We start from the raw sequence: 23,949 nt of genomic DNA, 5'->3' as shown, positions 1-23,949 counted from the left end.
CCTAAGGTCGCAGCTTCTTGATATGGATTCTTTGAAATAACCACACGTATGTATTCTTCTAACCACGTGTAGGAGCGTCCTCCAATAAGCTAATGAACTCCCATTTAAAAACCATTTAATTTATAACGTTACGGTCGGTCATCCTCCTCCTCCTAATTTATTATACAGTACACTAAAGGTTTAAAATGATTGCGAAATCCGCAAGTTAGAAAGGGGAGGGGGAGAATTGAATTACTGGTCTCATATCAACTCATCTTTTCAGAGGTACCCCAGCATTGGATCCCTTTACCCTCCTCCTCCCCTTCTCTCCTAGTTCTGTCCCTGGCCACCAGACCCAGAGTTACTTTGAAGGCAGCACTGATTTCCTTGGCAGCCAGCCCCAAGGCCAGCCCCTGCCCTCCTGACTGACCTCTAGACATTGCTCCTCTGGGCCAGATAAAAGATTCGTTCTTTACAGGAAGGGATGCGTGGAAATGGGTGTGATATAATATTAAGCACTTAGGTTCCAGACCCAACTACTAAAATGCCGAACATGAGTTAGGTCGTGTAATCCTCGTTTAAAAAAATAAATAAATAAATCCGTTAAGTGGGTACTAATACTGCCCCCGCGCACAGGTGAGGACAGTGAGGCCCAGAGGTAATCCAGTGTGGGATGGGATGTGCTTTGCACCCAGCTGGTCTGAGGCTGCCGGGCGCTTATCCCTGCCTGCGCTTGGACTCTGCCAACCGCGACGAAATGCTGGCCGCGTGGGGCAGGCGCGGACTCGCAGGGTCGTGTTCGCAGAAATATTTCCCATCTGGCTACCCCGAGGCCGGGACTCAAGGGGAAAGCTGCCGTACCTTTCCCTTGCCCGCGGGGCAGCAGGTTACTGCCTGCCGGGCCTGCACGTGACCGGTGGAGCTTGGCGGTCCCGCGGGCCCGCCGGGGGCGGAGGATTCAGGGGGCGGTGCCTGCCGGAAGCCCCGCCCCTGCCCCGGCCAGTTAACTGGCGGCCGCAGCGCCGGCACCCACTTCGCGGTGAGGCAGTCTGAGGTGGTGGCGTGTGGTCCGCTGCTGCCATGGCCACGGTGCGGGAGAAGGCGGCGGCTCTGAACCTCTCGGCTCTCCAGAGCCCCGCGCGGAGGCCTCCCGGTAGGTGCCAGGGACCCTGTCCGGGGGCGGGCTTGGGACCCAGGCTGCGGTTCTCGCGCGGGCGGGAATTCCGCCGGGTACAGCCAGGTCCGCGGCGGCCTCCGGGAGCTCCTCACAGCTGCGGCCGCTCGGACCAGTGCCTTCGCTGCTCAGCTTTCTAAGTTACCCAAACTTTAACTTAACCGTGTCCTAGTCTGTGCTCCCGCTGCGGACTGGGCTGGCAGACGGTCACCAGACGTGCTCCACAGCAGTACTGGTGACAAGTATATCTGCAGTGGTATAGCTCTTTGCCTTCTGTCTCAGCCACAGACCTTGACTCCTCAGTACAGCCATGGCCCAAATGCCTCTCTTGCCCACTTTGTTCCCCAGATTCTTCCTGGGAGTGAGGAGAAGTTTCTGTTATATTAAATTGTACCGGCAGAAACTTGGCTTCAGGTATTTTTTGTGCTTTCCGGATAAACGGTATTTCAATGAATAGAAGTTTTTGCTTTTCTTTTTCAGAGGATTTATGTTATTAAGAGAGACGCTGGTGAATTCTGCCAGCTTAATCATGTGTTGGGGGGCGGTTTGCTTAGAATGTTAGTATGCTAACATCTTGGGGTTTTTTAAATGTTCCAACAACGGAACAGAATTGGACGATCGGTTCTAAAATTCTAATTCCAACGTATCCTACATCTCAGTTAATAGAGTTAAGACGTCCAGATAACACTTGGCTTTTTTAGTTTACTTTTAGAGAAGTTAGAACTTTCCCCCTTTTTGTAGCTGCAATGTGGGGTGCTTTAAGAATTAGTTCCCCATCTGACAAAAACTTTTCATTTGTAAAAACAAACCAGTGAAACTGTGACTCATTCCTCAAGGTAAGAGTGGTCAGTGGATTGTCGTAGGTCACATTGGGTGCATAATCTTCAAAATGCTAAGAATAAATTGTGATAGAGAAGCACTTTTCTGTTTGTACTTTTCTAAAAACAATCTTAATATTGACCTTATCCTCCAATTGAAAGGATTCAGATGAGCACATGATGGCTACATTCAGAATTTTTCCTTGTTTTATAGGAGAGAAGAGAAATAATTCATCATTTAGGAATATAAAATCAAATAGTCTTGGAAACAGTCTTGAGAAATCTTTAGGCTCACTTTTTAAGTGAAAGAAATTCCCAAGTTTTACATGATTAAAAGTCCTCTCTTGAAGCTCCAATTGCGGCTCAGCAATAATGAATCTGACTAGTATCCATGAGGACGCAAGTTCAATCCCTGGCCCCGCTCAGTGGGTTAAGGATCTGGTGTTACCGTGAGCTGTGGTGTAGATTTCGGATGACGTTCAGATCTAGCGTTTCTGTGGCTGTGGTGTAGGCCAGCAGCTGTAGCTCCCATTCGACCCCTAGCCTGGGAACTTTCCGTATGCCCAGGTGCGGCCCTAAAACGCTAAATAAATAAATAAAAAAGTCTTGTCTTCTCTAACACTTGAAATACCAATTCAGAACTTTGGTCATTTGTGAACAGATTCTTAGTGCAAGGGAACATGTATTCAAAATTAAATAGATAACTCTCAGAGGGAAGAGTTAAAATGATGGTTATGGAATTTGAACCCAAGGAAAGGACCACAGTCTTCTGCATACTTGGTGCAGTGGGCAGAGAAGGCCTCACTGCCTATTCTCATGTGCTTTGCTTGCTGCTGTTGGAACCCTCCCTGTTATCCTGTGTTAATCCCCTTTCCACTCTTTAGTTGCCTTGTCACAGTCCTAGTGAGCACGGTAATGGGAGCCGCTGGATTTTGGTTCCTTGCCATTGTCGTTCTGTGTGCTCTGGCAAGCAGCTTTGTATATTTGTTTCTTTACCTATTAGTAACTCTTCCACATTTTAAAGGGGCTGTAACAACCAGGGAGCTGATCTGTATGGAAGAAAGAAAGTCTATAAGCTAACCTTTAGTAAATACTTGCAAGATATTTGCCTTTTTATATAGACAGGTAAAAAAGTGGTATGTTATCCTGTTATCCCTTTAGACTGTAACCTAATTCTTTGAATTCACCTGGTATCACTTTTCTAGGGAGCTCAAAGTACTTCCCATATGCTCTCTCTTTAATCTGTATGAAATAAAGTATCGACCCATGCCTAATTTTGTTGATAGTTCTAACATATTTTAAAATTGTTTTTTATTTATTTTACATAGTTTACCTGCAGCCTCCTTTTCAGAGGCAGTGTCAGTCTTCAGCATGGCAACTTTAATGCCTTGTAAAATGAAAACAAACTCTTGGACTACTAAAACCAATGTACAGTGAAAATGTTGCAATATTGGTATTACTCTTAGGAATTTTTCCCCGCTCAGTCACAGCTACCTAGTTTTAATACCCCAAATACAGTTCTCTACATTTATCTATTTTCATGAGGTTTTTTTGGTTAATGTCCAATAAATATAGTCTTTTTCCTTTGTCTTAACAATTCTGTAACATTTTAAAACTTCTTTTGAAAAAAATAATTCTTTAGTAAAATTCTCTCAAATCCTAAATGATTTAGGATTTTATATACTTGTTATTTTCTTTCTTTTTTTCTTTTTTTTCTTTTTTTTTTTTTTTTTTTTTTTTGGCCACCCCTTTGCATATGGAGTTCACAGGCCAGGGATCAGATCCCAGCCAAAGTTGTGACCTAAGCCACAGGTGCAGCTAACACCAGATCCTTAACCCACTGTGCTGGGCCAGGGATCAAACGTGCATCCCAGCACTCCCGAGATACCACCAATCCTATTGTGCCACAGCAGGAACTCAGTATACTTGTTATTTTCTGATGAAGAGTTAAATATTTTGATATGTGTCACATTTGTCTTATCTGCTAGTTGTCTTTATTTGACTGAAAACTGTTCAGAGCTTGACATCATCATCCAGGTGGTATGAATAGGTAAATGGTAGAACTTTACCTATTTGTAGGAGGGTAGGAACTGTGTCCTGTTGGTTCAGAGGAAGGAAGAGACCCTCTTTTTTCTTTATACTTTTTAAATAAAAAATGTTTAGACTAGATTTGCAAAAAGTCACAAAGTTAGTATGTAGAGTTTCCATATGCCCTTCACTCAGTTGGCCTTTTTATTAACATCTTACATTAGTTAATACATTTGTCACAATTAGTGAAACAATATTGCTAGTTGATACTTAGTTTTTGCCTAATGTCATGTTTCTGTTTCATGGTCCCATCCAGGATATATTACAGTGAATCCACATCTCCTTAGGCTCTTCTAGATTGAGATCGTTTCCCCTTTCTTTTTTAATACATCTTTGTTTTTTTGTTTTTGTCTTTTGTCTTTTTAGGGCTATACTCAAGACATATGGAGGTTCCCAGGCTAGGGGTCGAATCGGAGCTGTAGCCGCAGGCCTGTGCCACAGGCACAGCAATGCGGGATCCTTTAACCCACTGAGCGAGGATGCTAGTCAGATTCGTTTCCACTGAGCCACGATGGGAACTCAACGGGAACTCCTTGATACATCTGTTAATTGCTGGGTACATGCCAGCCACTTTACATATATGTCTCATGTGAGCCTCACAATAACTGAGAGAAGTGGAATTAGCTATGATCTGCACCAGAAAAGTTAGGTATGTTGCCCAAGATTGCATTATTAGTAGTGATGGAGCCAAGAATAGAACCAAGGTCTCTGGGATTCCAAAACTCATGCTCTTGTCTTTCTCTCTTCGCAGAACTCAGCACTATGCCTCCTGCATTAACACAAGTTTCCAAGTCTAAACAGTATTCACTTAACCCAGGGTTTCTGTACCTCAGTGCTGTTGACATTGACATTTTTTTTGCTGTTGAGGTGCCAGGCCTGTGCACTGTAGGATGTTAAGCAACATCCCTGGCCCCTCTACCCACTAAATGTCAGTAGCACTCCTCCTTCTCAGCGTATAGCAACCAAAAATAGCTCCAGACTTTGTCATATATCCCAGGGGAAGTAAAATCACCCACTCACAACCACTGTGTTAACCCTGCACCCATGGCATATGAAGGTTCCCAGGCTAGGGGTAGAATTGGAGCTACAGCTGCCTGCTTACATCACAGCCATAGCAACGCCAGATCTGAGCCAAGTCTGTGGCCTATACCACAGCTCACAGCCACCCCAGATCCTTAACCTACTGAGCGAGGCCAGGGATCAAACCTGCGTCCTCATGGATACTAGTCAGATTGGTTTCTGCTGAGCCATGACGGGAACTCTAAAATATTTTAAGAGTTGACAATAATCTATAACCATTAAGTATTGAATAATTTGAATCTCTGTGAAGTATAAGGAAATTTGAAAGAAATAAAGCACTAGCTCACTGTTTCTTTAAGTTTTATGCAAAACTGCCTAACATGAGCTGTCTGAATTTTCTTCTTTTGTTTGTGTGTTGAGGGCTGGGGGTAGTCTAATGCCCAAGAATGAAAATAAAATTGTTATATATTCATTTACAAGTAGCATGTTTTAGGAAGTTCCCGACGTGGCACAGCAGAAACAAATCAAACTGGGAACCATGAAGTTGCAAGTTCAATCCCTGGCCTCGCTCAGTGGGTTAAGGATCCACCGTTGCCATGAGTTGTGGTGTAGGTCGCAGACTCTACTCGGATCTGGCGTTCCTATGGCTGTGGTGTAGGCCGGCAGCTATAGCTCCGATTGGACCCCCTAGCCTGGGAACCTCTATATGCTGTGGGTGCGGCCCTAAAAAAAAAAAAAAAAAAAAAAGTGGAATGTTTACCTTTACTTGGGATATAGCTTTATAATGTGTGTATTGATCGTCACCATTTGAAGTGATCATAGAAATGTTTTTCCTTTTTTTTTTTTTTTTTTTGTCTTTAAATTGGTTTTCACGGCAGGACTATATAGTTGATGCTAATTATCCTCTTGTGACTTATGAGTAAATGTAATTTCTTGACATATCTGCCTTATGACTTGATTTTCAGGGAATTGTAATAACTTGATTATTTAGTGTGTATTTTTAGAAATGGAGATGATTATTAGTAGTATTACAAATACATATCAGTTTAGTATTAGAAGTTTAACTTTTTATTGCTGCTAAACTTTTTTTGGGCAGGTTTCAAATACATACAAAGAATCAGTCTTTGCTTTTGAAAAATAGCTATTGTTTTCAAGCACGTAAAGACAAGACTGCTTGAAAACTGAATGTTAACTAGCCTAGATTTATATAGTACTCAAGAGTATATGTAGAATGTTATAGATCAAGTTTAAAATAATTTCTTTTTCTTTCTTTCTTTTTTTCCTTTCTTTCTTTTTTTTTTTTCGTCTTTTCAGGGTCGCACCCACGGTGTATGGGGGTTCCCAGCCTAGAGGTCTAATCAGAACTGTAGCTGCTGGCCTACATCACAGCCACAGCAACACGGGATCCCAGCCGTGTCTGTGACTACACCACAGCTCATGGCAACACCAAATCCTTAACCCACTGAGTGAGGCCAGGGATCGACCCCTGTCCTCATAGATACTAGTCCGGTTCGTTAACCACTGAGCCCAGACGGGAACTCCTAAAACAATTTCTGAGCCTTTTTTTTTTTTTTTTTGGTCTTTTTGCTATTTCTTGGGCCGCTCCCGCGGCATATGGAGGTTCCCAGGCTAGGGGTCGAATCGGAGCTGTAGCCACTGGCCTACGCCAGAGCCACAGCAACGCAGGATCCGAGCCGCGTCTGCAACCTACACCACAGCTCACGGCAATGCCGGATCGTTAACCCACTGAACAAGGCCAGGGACAGAACCCGCAACCTCATGGTTCCTAGTCGGATTCGTTAACCACTGCGCCACGACGGGAACTCCTTTTTTTGTTTGTTTTTTGTTTTTGTTTTTGTTTTTTGTTTTTTTGAGCCTCTTAATACACCGTCTTTTAGAAACTTTTTACCTAACAGGTCAAATTTGTTCCTATATTTCATTTGTTACCATATTTTGTTTGGTGGTCAGTGTCCATATCTAAATGGAGAAAGGTATAGTTTCAGTCTCTAAAATCCTATAATTAGCAGTTTAGACCTGAAACCTACCTTAAATGTAGTGTTGAGCTCTTATATCAGTAAATGAAGAAACCAAACTATAGAAGTTTGAGCTCTTATTCAGTATTACCACAGCTGGTCTCTCAACTTTGAATTTTAAAGAATTGTTCAGTTCATTTGTAAATGAAGTTTGAGGACAAGCTGAAGCTTAAATTCTGATTGCTAGACTTACAAAGCACTTATTGTATACTTCTGGTTTCTTGAATCCTGTTTAGAAGGCACAATAATTCATCCTACCAGGCCATGGTTGGCTATACCAATGTTAATTTCAGCTCTTAGAGGATGACAAATAAGAAGTTTCAGGGAGTTCTCTTGTGGCACAGCAGGTTAAAGATTTGGCATTGTCACTGTGGCAGCCTGGGTCACTGCTGTGGCAAGGGTTCAATCCCTGGTCTGGGAACTTCTGCATACCTCAGGCACTGACAAATAAAGAAAAAAAGAAGTTTCAAACCAGCATGTGGGGGATCTGTGTTCAACTGGTGACATCAACATTGGAAAAAAAAAAAAAAACAGGTTATATTGGTGTGGGTTTTGGCACATTAACTCAGCAGGTCTAGGATATATTGTGTATTAAAGTATCTGTATGAACATGAGCTTGTTTGGGTCTGTGGGTGGTGATGCTTGAGGGGAGATATCCCAGGATGCAATGTTTGGGAATTAATGGTCAGTAAGAACAGAGGGGACCTGAAAGGGCTGAATTGTATTATGCCTGGAAGACTCTGGAAACATTGCGTGGTTTACAGATGCCTACCATCCTGCTCTAACCTGTTCTTTAATCTTTTATACTGTGTTATCCAACCTGCCGGACTTCCTGATTTCCCATATTTAAACTGCAAGTTAATATGGGGAACTATGTTCTTCTTTCTTTAGTCCCCTGTGAAAGTTAGTCTTTTCTGCATCATTGACGCCCGAACCCCCATCACTTCTTTTATTGACCTCAAGTTAATAAGTGAGTCAGCCTTATCTTTTAGGATTCTCATGCTTACTTACTTGTAGCTCAACTTTTATGATTTATGTGTTTCATATTTAATATTTTTGTTGTTGTTGTTGGTTTTTTTTTTTTTTGTCTTTTTGCTATTTCTTTGGGCCGCTCCCGCGGCATATGGAGGTTCCCAGGCTAGGAGTCGAATCAGAGCTGTAGCCACTGGCCTACACCAGAGCCACAGCAACGCAGGATCCGAGCCGCGTCTGCAACCTACACCACAGCTCACGGCAACGCCGGATCATTAACCCACTGAGCATGGGCAGGGATGGAACCCGCAACCTCATGGTTCCTAGTCGGATTCGTTAACCACTGCGCCACGACGGGAACTCCCATATTTAATATTATTACTAGCCCAGAAGTCTGTGTCATTGGTACTGAATAAGCAATCTGAGCTCTGCAAGTTTGAACCTTGCTTATTTTCCTTTCCAATTTACTGAGGATAGTATATATTATGGAATTAATGATATCCTATCTTATTTTAGGATTAATGACTACTAAGTATTTTGAAATAGCTTGGTTAAAGATTCACGGATCTTAAAGTTGTTTTTGTTTGTTTGTCTGTTTCTTTAATCTAGTGGCTCACTTAAAGCTCTTGCACTTAATCCAAGTCTTCAATGAAGGGTTAATGCTAAAACCACCGGGGGTTTACTTTAAATATATTTACATTTAAGTACTAGGAAAAGCTAGATATATTTACTACCTGTAAAACTGAGAGCATGTTTGTTTAATTCTCTGAGCTTCAATTTCTTCAAAATAACTATTTCAAAGAGATTTATCAGTATTAAATGAGAGAAGGCAGAGCTCATCATACTGTAAGTCCTCAAATACTAGCTATTATTAATAATATAATGAAAATTTGAAAAAAAAGACTAAAGAGCAGGCATTAGTTCCTTTAAATCTCAGCTACAGTCTCTGGTATGTTAGGAAGTTAAGAATGTTAAGTGCTGGGAGTTCCTGTTGTAGTGCAGAGGAAACAAATCCAAGTAGGAACTGTGAGGTTGTGGGTTTGATCCCTGGCCTCGCTCAGAGGGTTAAGGATCCGGCATTGCCCTGAGCTGTGGTGTAGGTCATAGATGCGGCTCAGATCCCGCGTTGCTGTGGCTATGGCTTAGGCCCACAGCTGTAGCTCCAATTAGACCCCTAGCCTGGAAACCTCCATATGCTGCACCTCTGGCCCTGAAAAGCAAATTAAAAAAGAAAAAAATTAAGTGCTGGGGGAGGAGAGGGGAAAGAAAAAGAATATTATATGCTAATCCTCCTTTTATTTAGTCATTGTGGCTAGAAATAGTACAGCTACTCCTGGTTGTGGATACTAGGAGTGACCTGGACATATTTGGGGATTGCATCAAATCCATGATTCTGGCTCTGTTCAGTAGAAACTAAATACAGCATAAGTAGTAAATCTAGTTTCAGCTTGATTTATCTTGATTCTAGATAATTCAATTCTTAAAACTCGTCACATATTTGGAAACCTGGCATCAGTTACTTCCTTTTTTTAGTAATGGATTATGAAGTATCTGAAATTTTAAAAACTTAATTATTTTGATAATTAAAAACTGTCTTGCTGATTATTTTAAACTAACATCATAATAAAATGGTGGATAGTAAAACTACCCATCTCCCTTTGGTATTGGAAATATACAAACAAATAGTAAAGAGTTTTCTGTGTTTATATGTATATGTTAGTAATTTTTATGGTAGCTGCAAAATTACACTGTAAGTGGATACACTGTGGTTCACTACACTCCCTATATTTATTGTGGCAGAAAAGATGAATTCCAATTGACCACCTTAAAATTTATGATTCTAGTGCATTGAGTAGAGTTTTAATGTCATTCAGAAACTTAAGTTTGCTCTCATCTTACACATTCTATTCTATCTAAAAAGGCAGGAAGGTAATTTCCTGCCTTTTTAGATAAAATAAAATGAAGACATCATTTAAAGTAGCAGTTTCTTTCATTATAATTCCCCTTGTTCCTTACTGTTGTACTGATGCATATTGTTTTCCTTTTTAGACTACCCTAAGGGAAGTAATTATTTTTCAGTTTCTCTGCCAAAATATCCTGAAAATAAAGGAAGTTATATACTTAACAGAAATGGGAGCTTAAAAACTCAGAGGATCATTAAAAAGTATAACACATAAAAAGGCATGCTCTGTTTATGTAAAAAAAGAGAGCATGCCAGCTAGCCACCAAGCTGATGATAAGCTAGACTTATTTCCATCAGCTTATAAAACTTAAGGTCCATTTTTTTAAATTATTTCTCCTTTTCTTCTATGTAGTTGTGCCAAATATCAATTTATTAGAGTGAGGGAAAATATGATAAATCTTTGAAAGCATGTTCTTTTCTGTTTAGCTAAAATCTTGCTTTATTTCTGTGCTTTTCCTATCTTTACAATAAGCTGTAAGTTGCTATTGAGCAGGAACCAGACTGTTAGTTTATCCTGCTTACAAGGCATTAAACTCATGAGCCTGCATAATAGGAAGCTTTTTAAAAATTAGTTTATTGGGGAGTTCCCGTCGTGGCGCAGTGGTTAACAAATCCGACTAGGAACCATGAGGTTGCGGGTTCGGTCCCTGCCCTTGCTCAGTGGGTTAAGGATCCAGCGTTACCGTGAGCTGTGGTGTAGGCTGCAGACGTAGCTCGGATCCCACGTTGCTGTGGCTCTGGTGTAGGCCAGTGGCTACAGCTCTGATTCGACCCCTAGCCTGGGAACCTCCATATGCCGCGGGAGCAGCCCAAAGAAATAGCAAAAAGACAAAAAAAAAAAAAAATTAGTTTATTCGAACAAGCATCATGTGTACTTATAACTATAGCTCTACATCTGTCTATTTATCTGACTGATAAATGCTTTGAAATCATAGAAATCCCAACACCACCTTTTAAAATATGATGTCTGGAAGTTACACTTAACCTCTGTGAAATCTGTTTTCCTTCTCCTCAGTAGAGGTGATGTCTATTTCATTGGGTTGCTATGAAGATTAGATCACTTAATCGAGTTCCTTGTTCATAATTGGTAACTGCCATAAGGTCCTGCTGGATCTGTACCCCCTATTCCAGACTCCTTCTTCACTCCTGTCTGACCTCATTTCCTGCTGTTCTGTCCCCTGACCGCACACTCAGGCCTTGGTGGCCTCCTTCCTGCTCTCCTAGCAGACCACACCCCCTTCTCAGGGCCTTTCCTTTTTGTTCTCTCTACTCTTTCCCCAGATTATTGCACAGCTTGCCCCCTGGTTTTACTCAGCCTTCTGCTCAAACATCACCTTGTCAGAGAGGTCTCTCCTGACATCCCATCTAAAACAGCATTCTCTTCCTTACCTGGCTTTCTTTTTCTTTTTGTCTTTTCTAGGGCCGCTTCCCATGGCATATGGAGGTTCCCAGGCTAGGGGCCTAATCAGAGCTGTAGCTGCCGGCCTACCCCAGAGCCACAGCAATGCGGGATCCGACCTGCGTCTGTGACCTACACCACAGCTCATGGCAACGCCGGATCCATAATCCACTGAACAAAGCCAGGAATCAAACCCTCCACCTCATGGTTCTTAGTCAGATTCATTAACCACTGTGCCACGATGGGAACTCCTTTATTTTTCTTTTTTAACACTGATCTAACTGTCATACCACAAAGTGTAGGTCCCTAAGAAGAGGGACTTTATTTTGCCCATTGTTATATCCTAACAAATAGAATAGTGTTTAGCATGTAGTAAGCATTATTTTTTTTATGAATTACTACTAATTTCCTATTTTAATAACAAGCTGCCCTCATAAACATTCCTTATAACAGCTTTGGAGATTTCCGCTTTTTGCTTAAGGATTGCTTAGACCTTATAAATGAGCAAAGTGACTCTGTGAGTTTTCTCATTCCAGGTTTCAGCGTAGCCCAAAAGCCATTTGGAGCCACATATGTGTGGAGCAGCATTATAAACACTCTTCAAACACAAGTGGAGGTGAAAAAGCGAAGACATCATTTAAAAAGACACAATGATTGTTTTGTTGGTTCAGAAGCTGTGGATGTCATTTTCTCTCACCTGATTCAGAATAAATATTTTGGTGATGTAGATATTCCTCGGGCCAAAGTGGTGAGAGTCTGTCAAGCACTAATGGATTACAAAGTATTTGAGGCAGTTCCAACAAAAGTCTTTGGAAAAGACAAAAAACCTACATTTGAAGATAGTAGTTGCAGCCTTTATAGATTCACAACAGTACCTAACCAAGACAGTCAATTAGGCAAAGAGAACAAGCTATCTTCACCTTCCAGGTTAGTATATAATGATAGATTATCATTTAATATTGGCAGAAGGGATATTGGCAGGATTTTGTCTACTTTTTAATGAGAACTATCATTCTTTTTTTTTTTGAAACAATAAGTCAGGCTAAAATCTGGGCCTGTGGGTAAATTGGATAAAGTAGAAGGAACTTTTATTGGTATCTCCTAGAATTCTTGTTCGTTCATATATTTAGCAGAAACAATCAACAAACTGATTTATTTTCTGCTTCAGGTTACAGTTATAGTATATAAAAAAAGTCATTTTATACGCAAAGTAGTATGAGAATAGGAGAGGTGAAGGCAGGCAGGTCGGTTGTCACTAGAATCCAGAAAAATAGCAGGTGAATAGTATGAAAGGCACCTGGGAGCTGTAATGCAGAAAGTTTCAGAAGACATTTTAAGGAGTTTGTACTTGATCACACGGCTGCTGGGGAGGCCACAGAAAGACTTTAAGCACAAGGAGATTTAATTTTAGAAAGGTCATCCTAGAAGCTATGTGGACAGCCTAATGAGAGCTAGGTAGGAATCTATTGCAATATTGACGTCTACAGATGAGGGTGAAGTAGGCAGCAGTGGTGGAGAAGCAGGCATCATTTAAAGGGACACTGGAGGAAAGACGGGCAGAACCCAGTGACTGAAATGGATATAAGTGATAAGTGCACAGTTAACTTAGTTATTTGTCAAGAAATAAACCACCTTTTCTCTTTTATTCCCTAAACTATGTAAAGGTGACCATGTAGCTGAAGCTCCTACAATACAGACCTGACTAAAAGTCAGAGTTTTAGTGTATTGACTTGCAAATATTTTGTAACTCTGGGAGTTCCCGTTGTGGCTCAGCAGTGACAACCTGAACTAGTATCCATGAGGACACAGGTTCAATTCCTGGCCTCTCTCAGTGGGTTAAGGGTCCAGAGTTGCCGTGAGCTGTGGTATAGGTCACAGACGAGGCTCGTATTCCATGTTGCTGTGGCTGTGGCCGCAGCTGTAGCTATGATTCTACGCCTGGCATGGGAACTTCCATATACCGTGGGTGCGGCCCTAAAAAGACCAAAAAAAAAAAAAAAAATTTTTGTAACTCTGTATTTAAAACTTTAAAATTTACCTCTATATATAGGAAGGAAACCCAAGGACAAGGTAGGGCACAGTCAGTACGTTCTAAGTGTAGGTCACATGCTTTATCTGGAACTTTTGGGAACAGATGTGTTTAGGAATTTGGAATTTTGGAGATTTTAGAAAAGTAATGCATGTGGTAATTTTATATTTATTAGATAACACTCCTAGAGGGATCTAGAACAGTGCTGGGTAAGCAAACACATTAATATTTTTGCAGTGAAAATATTCATTCTAACTGGGATAGATAAAGGCTATGATAGAAGGAATGGTTTTATCACCATAGAAATTATGAATAAACTTTAAATTTTTCAAAGCTTTTTGGGTTTCAGAATTGTGAATACAGGACTGTAGATCTGTATTTGGAAAATGATGAGTATTCTCCGTGAAAGAATGCCCCAGGTATAGAGATAACTATTAAAAACAGGAAGCATAATGAAGTTTGACTATGTTTGATTATGTTTTATAAAATTGGAGACTAAAATTTTAGTCAAAGGAGGAGTTCTCTCATGGTGCAGCAGGCTAAAGATCCAGTGTAGTCACTGCAGTGGCTTGGATTGCTGCTGTGGTGCAGGTTCGATTCCTGGCCCAGGAACTTCCACATGCCATGGGTGTGGGAAAAAAAAAAAAAAAAACAAAACAAAACAAAAACGCCTCAAAGGAGAATTGAGAGTGTGTAATTTCAGGCTTGAGAAAGAAGGTGGGATGTTTTTGTATTTTATTCTATTCTTATTTGCATTTGTTATGTTTTTGCTCTGAAATAAACTTTCTAGAAACTTTTGGCTCTCAAAGATGAAAATATTTCTGTGGGCTTACTAATAAACATTAACTTTTAAATTCATTTTAGGTATGCAGATGTGTTATTTAGGTCTGATATCAAATCAGCAAGTTTAGAGGATCTGTGGGAAAATCTGAGTTTAAAGCCTGCTGACTCCCCTCAGGTAGATATCTCTGCAACCTTGTCTCCACAAGGTAAGCTAAAAAATGACACAAGAAAGAAATAGAATACTAACTTCAAATAAAGCTATTTACATTTTTTCAATCTTAACCTTTATTAGAATTTAAATATTCAGAGCACAGAGAAAGAGCACACTGTGTATTAAAGCTGTTGATATTAAGTTTTAACAGAGGTCTATTATCTTTCACAAATAGATCAGTGTTGCAATTCTGGAACACTGACTTTTGTCCTATCAGCTGGCAGAGATTCAAATCTGAAATGTTTTGCATGCAGATTTTTAAAAATTTATTTAAAAATCTGTTCTCAGTTATATGTTTCCCTAAGATTTTACTAGGTTCAACAAAAATTTGAAAATTATATTAAAACATTAGCAAGATTCTTATGTTCTTCCTTGTCTGTGGCAATGGAATGTAGTTTTAATGACTGATTTCCACCTTCCCTCCTCCATTCTAGTTGTGGAAACCCTGAGTGGAATAATCCGCAGCCAATAGTTTCAAACCAGTTTGCAGATTGAATGAATCATTCTTTCTTCCAAGGTCCTTATTAACATGTTGTATGACTTGATCTCTTATCAAGCCATATTGCTTTTTTACAGCACAAGAATGAAAAGAATTCCTCTTGTCCAAAGTGTATTCTCCTACACTTTAAACAAATCTTGAATTGTTTTACTTTGTTATAAGAAACCACTGCATAAAATTGACTCACCCCCTCTTTGTCTTTTCTTTTCCTTTTGCCACAATGTATTAGCTTAGACCTGCCTAGGCAGATATTGTTGTGAGCATGTAGTAACTATTAATTGTTACTTTCCCCTTCTCATTTTCCCTGTGCAGTTATTAATGAAGTATGGCAAGAAGAAACAATTGGGCGTCTGCTACAACTTATAGACCTTCCACTCCTTGACTCCCTACTCAGACGGCAAGAGGTTGTACCTAAAGTTCCTCAACCTAAGAGGCAGCCTGACTTGGTCAACAATAGAAATTATCTGGACCGAGGGATTCTCAAGGCTTACAGTGAATCTCAGTATGTGGAAATACATGTAATAACTTGAGTGCGTTTGTAAGAAGAGATGAGTTTTAACATAATCTTTTGATCTCTTCATACAATCAGACAGGCTTCGTCAGTTGATATTAATCAGTATTGGGAAATGTGAAGAACAAAATTACCTTCTTTGGTCCAAATTAGAAAATGAGATTTAAATGTCATTAGTTTCATATATACCTTACTTGCACATCAAGTGAAGAAAATTATTTTGCTCCATCTTTTTTTTTGTTTGTTTGTTCGTTTTGGTCTTTTTGCCTTTTCTTGGGCCACTTCCTGAGGCATATGGAGGTTCCCAGGCTAGGGGTCTAATCAGAGCTGTAGCCACTGGCCTACACCAGAGCCACAGCAATGCAGGATTTGAGCTGCGTCTGCGACCTATGCCACAGCTCACGGCAACGGTGGATCCTTAACTCACTGAGCAAGGCCAGGGATCGAACCCAAACCTCATGGTTCCTAGTCGGATTTGTTAGCCACTGCGCCACGACGGGAACTCCTGCTTCATCTTTTTATCTTTGTTGAAATGTAGGGCTGTTTGGTTTCCTAGAGCTCTCTAATCTTCAATGGGACCTGGAACAAAAGGAACAGTCTTGTCAAATTCTTAGAATCTTTTGACTCTGTTGTATGCTTTTATACTCTTCTAAAATGTCTGTTAAATATGTGCTTTAAAATTAACTAGTTTTATGAAAGAAATATAATGAAAAATAACTCTTGCTCTCACCTCTGATTACCACTTCCCTGAATATAAATTTGAAGGCCTAACTTGAGGTGCTAAGGGAATTGTGATTTTATTTTTCTTTAAGGAAGAGTTCTATATTCCTTATAACTTTAGAACTCTTCCCCTAAGTAAAAATTACAAAATGTTAAAATCTTGTCTTTTCTAACTTATTTAATTATTAATGGTTTTTCCTTAGCAGGTAGTGTCCCAGTACAGTTAGGAAGATGAACATGTTTGAAAGGAATACAGCTTTTATTTTTAGCACTTCAAAAGTTCTACATTCTAATGAACTACTAATAAACAGTTGAATGTCAAAAGATAGCTTAAAACTTGGAGTTCCCATTGTGGCTCAGAGGTTTAAAAACCCAACTAGTATCCATGAAGATGCAGGTTCCATCCCTGGCTTCGCTCAGGGGGTTAGGATATGGCATTGTTGCAAGCTGCGGTGCAGGTCGCAGATATGGCTCAGATCCGATGTTGCTCTGGCTGTGGTGTAGGCCAGCAGTTGCAGCTCAGATTCGACCCCTAGCCTAGGAACTTCCATATGCCGAGGGTGAGGCCCTAAAAAGAAAAAAAGGGGAAAAAAACCTTAAGACCTTATGTGAAAAATTAATCCCAACATAGTAGTTATTGACCTCTCTGTATAAATAGGAAGCTTATTATTCTATAAGAATTTAAATTACATTTCTAGGAGTTTCCGTCGTGGCATAGTGCAAATGAATCCGACTAGGGACCATGAGGTTTCAGGTTTGATCTCTGGCCTCACTCATGGCTTAAGGATCTGGCGTCGCCATGAGCTGTGGTGTAGGTCGTAGACGTGGCTCAGATCCTGAGTTGCTGTGACTGTGGCATAGGACAACGGCTACAGCTCTGATTAGACCCTAGCCTGGAAACCTCCATATGCCATGGATGTGGCCCTAAAAAGTAAAAAAAAAAAGAAAACATTTTTTAAAAAATTACATTTCTACAATATAAAGTAACATGTGAAAACATTTTATAATTACTTTAAGTGTAGAACTAGAAATTGACCCTGAAGATCATCTATCTGCATCTTATGGTGAAGCTGATGACCAGAGAGGTGACATGACCTATCCAAGATAATGCACTTGGGTGGTGGCAGAATTACATGTCCTGAGTCCACAGCAGTGGATTTTTTTTTAAACTGTATATATTTACAAATTGAATATTAAAACTTAGTCATTTTATTTCTTGAAATGTAGCTTTTTTTTTTTCCCCCGAAACCCTCCCTTATCTTCCACTATTCACTTATAGCCAAAGTCAGAGATGATGGGTCATATATAGTACCCTGAAGTAAGCAACACTGTGTTAGAAAAATGCTGGTCTAGGAGTCAGATCTGGCATCTAGTATTGCCTAGGACCCTGAGCAAGTAACTTAGAATTTCTGGACCTCCACAGTGAATTTAAGGAGTAGAGTCTGGGAGTTCGCTTGTGCCTCAGCAGGTTAAGGATCCAGCGTTGTCACTGCAGTGGCTCTGGTTTCTGCAATGGCGTGGGTTTGATGCCTGGCCTGGGAACTTGTACATGACTCAAATGTGGCCAAAAAAAAAAAGGAGTAGAATTTGAATTCAGTGTTCTTTTCAGCCCTATATCGTAGTGGCTAGCTTCTGTTTTCACTTTTAAAAAGACATATTAAACCCAACTTTTTAATTTGTGATATGTGATCTAGCTATATATTTAAAAAATTACATATATCTTTATCTAGGTGTATAGAGATTTATCCTGGTATTAAACTTGAAATAGCTAGTAAATTAGGTACTGAGTATATATTGGTTATTCTTTGTTTTTTAAAACAATTCTTTTTCCCCCTTAGGGAAGATGAGTGGCTCTCTTCAGCAATTGACTGCTTGGAATACCTTCCAGACCAGATGGTTGTGGACATAAGTAGAAACTTTCCTGAGCAACCAGATAGAATAGACTTAGTGAAAGAACTTCTGTTTGATGCCATTGGCAAATATTACAGTAGAAGGGAACCTTTGTTAAATCACTTATCTGATGTTCATAATGGAATTGCAGAACTCTTAGGTAAGTAAGATGTTAGTGGATACTAGTATTTCTCTTTTGGAGGAAACAGGAAGAAGTCACTTGTCCTCAAAATTAACCAAAATAGTACTACTTCAAGCTGGGCGTGGATCTGGAGTAATCCCTGGAAAGCTTTTTGTTTGTTTGTTTTCCAGAACTTGTAGGGCTCATTTGGAAAGAGGCTTTAATAAATTCGGAAGCTAGGTGGGAACTTCTTGTCCCAGGAGAATCCTGCTCTCTTTCACTGGGAGCCTAATAAGCATAGAATAGGAATTCTCCTTTTCAGAAAGTGTTAACAGCACTATCACCACCCCGCCTTCATCCTCTTCACAATGGCAAACACTCCGCTTTGTCCTTATACCAGTGAGCCAGACTGTTCCACATGGTTTGTTGAAAACAAGTTGCATGTTTCAGAGAATCCTATTTTTTTCAGTTAGAGTTGGATACATCAGTACTGTACACAGATTTACTTATTGGAAAACATAGGCTGGGAGATTATTTACAAAGCTGAGTTACATCCTAAGATTTGTATGTAACAACAATTTAGGAGTTAGTTGCCAGTTTGAGTATAGGCTTTCTTGATAGTATTGATCATTCATTGTAATTCATAGTCTTTTTGTTTTGCTTTGGAACATAGTTTTAGATAAGTTTACTCATTAGCTTAAGCTTTAACACTTAAACTTTAACTTGAATTTTGTTCCCTTTAATATAGTTGTGTTGGGTCAAAATTAAAAGCTTTTTTTTTTTTTCTTTTGGCCTCAAGTGAATGGGAAGACTGAAATAGCATTAGAAGCTACTCAGCTCTTTCTAAAGCTTTTGGATTCCCAAAATAGAGAAGAATTCAGAAGGCTACTGTATTTCATGGCTGTTGCAGCACATCCTTCTGAATTTAAATTACAGAAAGAAGTAAGTCTTTTGTCTAAATGTTGATTGTATTCAGTATCTGTAATACTTATAAGATGCATGTGTTAAGATTATCCCATTGTCAGCATCAACTATTCTGAGGTAATAGCTATTAATATTTAGCATTGCCTTTTATATTATATTTATTTTTAAAAATATGTACTTTTGGGTATGTTTTGATTTTTATAGAGTGACAACCGAATGGTTGTGAAAAGGATATTCTCGAAAGCTATTGTTGACAATAAAAATTTATCCAAAGGCAAAACTGATCTTCTGGTACTCTTTTTAATGGATCATCAGAAAGATGTTTTTAAGGTAAAACTCTGAAAGTAGTTAATTTGAGTTTATGTAATAGATCAATAGATTAAAATGCATTTGAATAATGTTCCATGTCTTCTCTCTTGCTCTTTTTTTTTTTTTTTTAAGATCCCTGGAACTCTACATAAAATTGTCAGTGTCAAGCTCATGGACATTCAGAAGGGAAGAGATCCACAAAAAGACACAGGTAATCCTGAGAAATATTACTTCCATGTCTCATAAGGATAAGTTCCTAATGTTTATTTTATTATTTTATTAATTTATTTTTGTCTTTTGTCTTTTTGAGGGCCGCACCTGCGGCACATGGAGGTTCCCAGGCTAGGGGTCTAATTGGAGCTATAGCTGCCTACCTACACCACAGCTCATGGCAATGCCAGATCCTTAACCCACTGAGCGAGGCCAGGGATGGAACCCAAAATCTCCTGGATCCTAGTTGGATTCATTTCCGCTGCTCCATGATGGAAACTCCTCCCCTAATGTTTATTTTAAAGTGTTTAGTTGTAAGTGGTTGCACTTTAATTTCATAGACTCTAAATTATCTCCTCAGAGTTATCCATACTTCGCAGAGAGCCTCTTTATGTAAAAAAGCCACTTGACAGGGTTAGAAAGTCAGCAGTGCTTAGCATCTTTACCTGCATTTTACAAAGTGAGGAAAAAATATATAAATATAAAAGTGTCATTTGATTTTTCTAGTTAAAACTGAGGAATAGATTCATTAATTGAAATTTTTACTTTTAAACTTTAAGGATATATTTTTTGCCAGAGAATTGATCAGAGTGATTATTCTGACCATACAAGGAAGACAACCAAGGATGAGCTACTGAATTTACTAAAAAATATTGATGAGGATTCAAAACTGTCTGCAAAAGAGAAGAAAAAAATGCTAGGTCAGTTCTATAAGTGTCATCCAGACATCTTTATTAAGTATTTTGGGGACTGAGTTTCTAATGTCTGTATATAAGTTGTGTATTTTAAGAATAAATTATGTATTCTAAAGATCCAATCACATTGTAATATTAGATGTTCTTTTAAATATGAAAGTGTACTTAATAAAAAAATTTTTGTATAAGCTTTTGTGTCTGAAACCAAGTGTTAGCTAGTGTGTTGCTGTTAAGTACTGACCTCTTTTAGGTGAGTTGCTTTATAGCAATTGTGCACAATACTTTATAGAACATCCTAGGAATTAAAATGATATTGATAGGGATAGAGTAGCCACAGGTAGTTGTAGAAATCCCAGTAAAGGATCAGAGATGAGAGGGAAATCTAGGGGATGTTGAGAGGTCACTGTAAGTTAATAATTGCTCAAGAAAGCCATCAGAATAAGGCAGGCTTGCTTGACTAGTGGAGGACGAGACATTGGTTGGTGGGTAGGATGAGGCCTGCCTTCAGATTCAGACCAAGGGCAGGAATTTGAGGACCGCCCTTCTGCTGATTTGAATATACACCTTACATGATATCAAGGAGAAGCTACCAGTCCCAGAAAGGAAGAGGCGGTCTTTTTTGACCCCCTCTCCCTTTGGATGATGAAACTGTAGCTCACTGGATCCTTGGGGCAGAGCCTCCTTGCCTGCCCACTTGATCTCTCACAAGCATCCTATCTTAATAAATCTATTTATTGCCTATCTCTCTAAATTCCTTCTGCATGGAAACATGAAGAACTTGAACCTCAGTAGGTCCAGACACCAGGTGAGTGACTCTAGTTTAAAACTGTGGGTTTAAGTTCCAATTTGGGTTTTGGCTGGGTTCGAGTCCTGGCATGTGGGATCAAGTCCCAGTCTGTTCTGGCTAGGCTCAGGCTGTTAGTGCTGTCAGTTTCAAGAAAACATTGCAGATTTATACAAAAAAGTGTTAAACAGTAAGAAAGTCTGTAATTACAAGTTAATAGGAAAGTGGTTTGTACCTGGAAAGGTATACGTCTTAAAGATACAAGATAGAAACTTAGGCTACAATAAAGTGAATTTGCCAATTACCATTAACTGTAAACAAGAAATTGGAGTGTCTTAATGCTTTTGAAAAACTTCAACACCTTTTAAAGCTTCTTCTGGAGAATTTCTAATGTACATAAAATATAGGTAGAATAGAATAATGAAATTTTATGTACTCAACATCCGATTTCAACAATTGTCAAATCATGGCCAATCTTGTTTATTCTGTGCTCTCTCACCCTAGCAAAATTTAGAAATCCTATCACTTCGTCTATAAAATTTCTGTATGTATGGCTGAAAGGACATTTATATATATATATATATATATATATTATTTTTTTGTGTATGTCTTTTCTAGGGCCACACCCATGGCATATGGAGGTTCCCAGGCTAGGAGTCTAATTGGAACTGTAGCCGCCAGCTGGCCTACACTAGAGCCACAGCAATGAGGGATCCAAGCTGCATCTGCGACCTACACCACAGCTCATGGCAACACCATATCCTTAACCCACTGAGCGAGGCCAGGAATTGAACCTGCAACCTTATGGTTCCTAGTTGGATTCGTTAACCACTGAGCCACGATGGGAACTCCTGAAAGGACATTATAAACATAACCACAATGTCATTATTACACACATAGCCACAGTTCCTTAATATAAAAAATGAAGTGTTCACATTTTCTGATCTCAAGTGATTTTTGACAGTTAATTCAAACAGGGGTCCAGACAAAGTTCATAAATTGCAACTGGTTATTGTGCTTCTTAAATTTTTTATTCTATGGATTTTTCGTTTTATCCCCACCCCCCACCCCCATCTCTCTTTCTGTGTTTGTTTCTGTTGTTGAATAAATCTGGTCAGCTGTTCTTGCAATCAGCTAAAGTCCATAGTCTGAATTTAGCTGATTACAAGCCTGTACTATCCTTATCATCTTCCTCTCTGTCCTTCATTTCTTGTAAATTAGTCATTAGAGCTAACGTCTTCAACAACTTTTTATCAAAGTTAATCATTATTTTGGAACTACTGCACTGTCAGGATACACTTGGTAAATGGATCAAGTGCATGTATACATTCAATATATCAAGTGCAATAATATGAAGTACAATATAATACAACTATTAACATTTTTAAAAAAAAATTTTTATGGCTGCACCTGTGGGCATGTGGAAGTTCCCCAGGCCAGAGATTGAAACTGAGCTGCAGCTGTGACCTGTGCTGCACCTGCAGCAACACTGGATCCCTTAATCCATTGTGTTGGGCTGGGGATCAAACCTGCATCTCTGCAGGAACTTGAGCTGCTGCAGTTGTGTTCTTAACCCACTGCGCCTATAATACAGTTTTAAATTGTGTATCCTTACAATAATAAAACCAAAAGATTGAGGCTGAAATTTTTTTTTTCCTTTTTTGGTTGCCCCACGGCATATGGAGTTCCCAGGCCAAGGATCAGATCCAACCGCAGTTGTGATCTATGCCGCAGCTGGGACAATGCCAGATCTGTTAACCCGCTGTGCCGGAGCCAGGGCTGCAGAGATGCCGCCTATTCCATTGTGCCACAGCAGAAACAACAAAATGAGGCTGAGGTTTTTGTTTTTTGTTTTTATTTTTGTTTGTGATAATCTCTTCACATACAATTATTCTGGGGGTTTTTTTTGTTTTGTTTTTTGTTTTTTTTTTGTTTGTGATAATCTCTTCACATACAATTATTCTGGTTTTTTTTTGTTTTGTTTTGTTTTTTGTCTTTTTGCCATTTCTTGGGCTGCTCCCGTGGCATATGGAGGTTCCCAGGCTAGGGGTCGAATCGGAGCTGTAGCCACCGGCCTACGCCAGAGCCACAGCAACACGGGATCCGAGCTGCGTCTGCAGCCTACACCACAGCTCACGGTAACGGCGGATCGTTAACCCACAGAGCAAGGGCAGGGATCGAACCCGCAAACTCATGGTTCCTAGTCGGATTCGTTAACCACTGTGCAGCGATGGGAACTCCCAAGGCTGAGTTTTAAACAGACTTTTAATGAAAAGTAGGGAAAACTAAAATGATGTACCAATATTCTAGCATGTCTTGTTTTCTGAGATATGTGATACTGACTAGTCTTTAAACAGGAGGAGTTTGAGGATTTATAATCTATAGTATATCTATAATATCAGTGCTCCTAAGAAAGCAGGGAATAACTATATCAGGTGGGTATTTTGTGGTGAGTGTTTTGCTTTGTTGCAAAGTCAGAAAGGGAAGGCAGCTCTCTTTCCAATGGGTGAGAAGAAGATAATTCATGATTTAAATGTGAGGAAATTTTTAGAAACTATTGAAAGTGGTGAGACCATAGTTGGCAGAGCAACTATGTGTGTACTACCTGATTTTTCAACCTTTATTTTGCACATAATGGAATAGCATGATTATTTGACAACAAAACTACTCTCCTTTTGGGGAAGGCAGAACTACCTAGTTATATTCATGGTCCTAGAAAAAGCAGTATTCTAATAGAACATTAATTTCATGGAATATCTAATAAAACCAGTTTATCTCATAAGCATAAGGTTTTAGAAAAATTGGACATGTTTATGG

The 23,949-nt window shown here is 39.6% G+C and overlaps 1 protein-coding gene across 1 annotated transcript; it reads left to right on the top strand.

Moving 5' to 3' along the window:
• Positions 975 to 20,552, top strand: DEPDC7 (DEP domain containing 7). Its single transcript, XM_021083209.1, has 9 exons — positions 975 to 1,132; positions 11,983 to 12,373; positions 14,340 to 14,464; positions 15,281 to 15,470; positions 18,038 to 18,249; positions 19,010 to 19,152; positions 19,339 to 19,464; positions 19,576 to 19,654; positions 20,214 to 20,552. Exons 1-9 carry the CDS (start codon positions 1,060 to 1,062, stop codon positions 20,405 to 20,407), a joined length of 1,533 nt encoding a protein of 510 aa, XP_020938868.1. The 5' UTR covers positions 975 to 1,059; the 3' UTR covers positions 20,408 to 20,552.

This window comes from Sus scrofa, chromosome 2 (assembly GCF_000003025.6).
Source record: "Sus scrofa isolate TJ Tabasco breed Duroc chromosome 2, Sscrofa11.1, whole genome shotgun sequence".
Lineage (NCBI taxonomy): Eukaryota > Metazoa > Chordata > Mammalia > Artiodactyla > Suidae > Sus > Sus scrofa.
This window is presented reverse-complemented; position numbering and strand designations above follow the sequence as displayed.

What these genes read in the sequence shown, in the direction of transcription:
- DEPDC7 (XM_021083209.1), top strand. Translation starts at nt 1,060, where the DNA reads ATGGCCACGGTGCGGGAGAAGGCGGCGGCTCTGAACCTCTCGGCTCTC. An exon ending in AAGCTATCTTCACCTTCCAG is followed by an intron (nt 12,374 to 14,339) that starts GTTAGTATATAA and finishes AATTCATTTTAG; the next exon opens with GTATGCAGATGTGTTATTTA. An exon ending in AAGGCTTACAGTGAATCTCA is followed by an intron (nt 15,471 to 18,037) that starts GTATGTGGAAAT and finishes TTTCCCCCTTAG; the next exon opens with GGAAGATGAGTGGCTCTCTT.